At 49.4% G+C, this 3,535-nt stretch overlaps 1 protein-coding gene across 3 annotated transcripts in view; it reads right to left on the bottom strand.

Moving 5' to 3' along the window:
- RMDN3 (regulator of microtubule dynamics 3) overlaps positions 1-3,535 on the bottom strand; it is a 21,697-nt gene that overhangs the window by 4,665 nt on the left and 13,497 nt on the right. For all 3 annotated transcript variants that reach the window (XM_011932612.1, XM_011932614.1, XM_011932613.1), the window contains exons 5-6: positions 1,519-1,807; positions 596-698 (exon numbers count right to left, since the gene is read on the bottom strand). In XM_011932612.1, the coding sequence (XP_011788002.1) occupies positions 596-698; positions 1,519-1,807 (392 nt within the window). The remainder of the gene's footprint in view (positions 1-595; positions 699-1,518; positions 1,808-3,535) is intronic.

The raw sequence follows: 3,535 nt of genomic DNA, 5'->3' as shown, positions 1-3,535 counted from the left end.
GGGTTCACACCGTTCTGCCTCAGCCTCCCAAGTAACTGGGACTACAGGTGCCCGCCACCATGCCTGGCTAATTTTTTTGTATTTTTAGTAGAGGCGGGGTTTCACTGTGTTTGCCAGGATGGTCTCGATCTCCTGACCTCGTGATCTGCCCACCTCGGCCTCCCAAAGTGCTGGATTATAGGCGTGAGCCACCGCACCCGGCGTAAGCTACCCATATTTTTAGAACACCTGCCCCACAGGCTTCATAACTGAAACCAGATTTCTAAGCAGCAGCAAAAAAACCTCAGGTTAAGAAAAAAGGTTTTGCCCTCTGTGGCTAGAGAGTGAGAAAAACAAATAATGCTGATAGGATACAAGTACTCCTAAAAACATATGCACCTGTGTTACTAATCATCATGATATACAGATAAACAAAGACTGCTCTCTTCCTCCAGAGGAGAAAGCAAGGGTCTCTGGGAGCTAGAGTTTGTCCCTAGTGGGTAACTGAGCCACAACTGCTCTGACAGCATCTTAGTGGTTCCCCAGGTCTCCAGGCAGATGGGCCAGCCCCACCCCTGAACCAGTCACCTTCCCACAGGAAGCTGTCAGCACTTACCATCTAGGGCATATGACTTCTTCTCGCTCACCTCCTCAGTGAGCTCACACATGTCACTGTAGGCTCGGGCCAGGCGCCAGAGAAAGTCCTGCCGGCTTCCATACTGAAGACCAGACAGAAACAGGTAAGGCCCCTTTTTCCTCAGCTGTGGAGAAGGGGGGCCCTGGCCTTCCCCCACACCCTAGGTTTGAATTTCCAAGCTAGTATGTTACAATCATCAATATCAGGCCAGCTCCTACAGGCAGTCTTCCCCCCAGTCATCCCTTCCCACATGCAGTTAATGTATGACACATTCTCTGTCTAGCCAGTAGCTTGCACAATCACAGAGGGCATTCTGGCCGCCTAGAACTGGCGGGAGGAAAGGTCAACTCCAAGATGTCATAAGGCACGAGGTCTTTTGCTGACACATGAAGAAAGTGTGAAAGGAAAAGGGAAACTTCTAACTTCCGGAGGGGGGCATTTATACCTGGGTGGGCATAAATTTTGTCAGTGAACCTGAGAAGAGAATTGTGGGTGAACGACCTACACAGTTGTCACTTATAATGGGGCTGGCAGCTTGGACTCTGCCTTAAGGGAAACAAGAGGAGAAAAAAAATACAGTTCTTTCCACATTTCCCCCTAGAGGTGAGAGGTACAGTTCTTTCTGCAGTAGCTCTACAGAAGGCAGAGGACTACACTCCCCATCCCCAGAGAGGAGGCAGCTCTGGGGCAAGCGGTACCCTGGCTCTAGGGTCCATGCTGGGCCTCCTTAGAAGAGGATATGCAACCTGGGAGACAGATGCAGAACCAGCTGTCTCACCATTTCTCGTCCCATATCACCTTGTAGGGGCAGTAACCACATGGGCCTTCATTCCCCAGGGCTCAGGAGCAGATAGATGGAGGGAGGGAGGGAAGGAGAAGCAGGCAGGCAGCTGGAGCCTCACCGCCAGCTTGTTGTTGAGCAGCAGCTGGAAGCCCTCCCGCTTGCCTTGCTCATCACCCCTGTGCAGCTCGTCGGCCTGCTGCAGGAGAGGCAGCACATCCTCCAAGCCTGAGGAACCTCCAGCCTCTAGGACACTGGGCACAACACCCGAAGCTGCCTCCTCCTCCTCCAGGTCCAGAGAATCCTTTCTTCCCATCTTCACAGTCTCGCAGCTCACTTCATCTTCCCCGTCCTCACTTTCTTTGTCAGACTCCCGCTCATTGTCAGACTCCGCATTGGCTGTTGTATAACTGGCAGAGAAATGTAAGGGACAAAAGGATTATTCAGCTCAGAGCCCCTAGGGTCTGTATCCCTCACCACCAAAGCAGCACTCTTCATGGCACTGTCCAAAGCACCAAATCACAATCAATCCTACCTCTTGAGGGCAAATTTTTTTTTTCTTCTTTTTTTTTTTTTTTTGTTTTTGAGACGGAGTCTCGCTCTGTCGCCTGGGCTGGAGTGCAGTGGCCGGATCTCAGCTCACTGCAAGCTCTGCCTCCCGGGTTCAAGCCACTCTCCTGCCTCAACCTCCCCAGTAGCTGGGATTATAGGTGTGTGCCACCACACCCGGCTAATTTTTGTATTTTTAGTAGAGATGGGTTTCGCCATGTTGGCCAGGCTGGTCTCGAACTCCTGACCTCAGGTGATGCACCTGCCTCAGCTCCCAAAGTGCTGGGATCCTTCCGAAACAGGACCATATGGCCCCACCAATGAGGGACACTGCCTCTTTGGAGATTTCTCTCTGCCCACTTCAAAGTAGTCTCACTAGGAAAATAATAACAGAATGAGACAACCAGTTGCTGACAAGCTAGACAGACAGCGTTGTAGACAAGACATTGCCTGAGACCCCACAGAATGAGTACCTCCTGGTGGTCCAGCTCCTAGAGATACAATGAAATAAACTTTATACCCAGTAAGGATAATTCTTAAAGGCTGTGATCTCAGAGCAGAACCTTCAGAGACATTCCATAGTCATCTGACCTCCAGCAGGTAAAGATTTGTCCATGGGTGCTAAGCTCAGGAGGCCAGACCAACCAAGTGCTGTCCCTCTAACCACTGCCTCCACTTCTGTCTTTGGGGTTCATGCTGGCTACTAGCACTAATAAGAGATGATCAATGATCAAGAGGGAAAGGAAAGGTTAACAGGACAAGTCCAAAAATCAGCCCAAAAGCTGATTGGGAATCCTTACCTGAAATTCAGGAGGGAAAACAGAAACTTTTGAAGAGAAAGTAATCATGATTAAGCATCTTTTGTTAAAACTTCCAGGAATTTTTCTGAGGGTCTGCAGAGACATCCTACTCAACTGGTCTGTTCTTTCTCCATCGACAGAATTCTACAGATGTTTAGAATATTAACCTTGAGGTATTGTTAGAGTATACATTATCAAGGATTCAATAATATTTATAAGGCTGTACTTATAATAGAAAGGTAAACAAATCTGTTTTAGACAGTTAACTGGCCAGGCGCAGTGGCTTATGCCTGTTATCCCAGCACTTTGGGAGGCCTAGGTGGGGTGGATTACTTGAGGCCAGGAGTTTGAGACCAGCCTGGCCAACATGGTGAAAACCCATCTCTACTAAAAATATAAGAGTTAGTCGGGTATGGTGGCATGTGTTTGTAATCCCAGCTACTGGGGAGGCTGAGGCAGGAGAATTGCTTGAGCCCAGGAGGTGGAGGTTGCAGTCAGCCGAGATCAGGCCACTGAACTCCAGCCTGGGCAACCGAGACAGACTGTTTGAAAAAAAAAAAAAAAAGATATTAACTGAACCACAGACCTAGAAACCCACTGATGGTACCTGACTCAGTGTGTGGAGTTCGGTAGGACACATCAGTCTCTAAAGTCCCAGGATTCTCTGACCTCATGACAGACAAGGCCAAGCCCTGAGCCTGGCACAGGTCAGATGCACCCTATCCTCCAGGGTGGAGCCTTTGCCAATAGACTTGCCAAGTGGATTCCAGAGTCTTCTAAGCTAGCTAT

Source organism: Colobus angolensis, unplaced genomic scaffold (genome assembly GCF_000951035.1).
Source record: "Colobus angolensis palliatus isolate OR3802 unplaced genomic scaffold, Cang.pa_1.0 Scaffold97, whole genome shotgun sequence".
NCBI classification, from domain to species: Eukaryota; Metazoa; Chordata; class Mammalia; order Primates; family Cercopithecidae; genus Colobus; species Colobus angolensis.
This window is presented reverse-complemented; position numbering and strand designations above follow the sequence as displayed.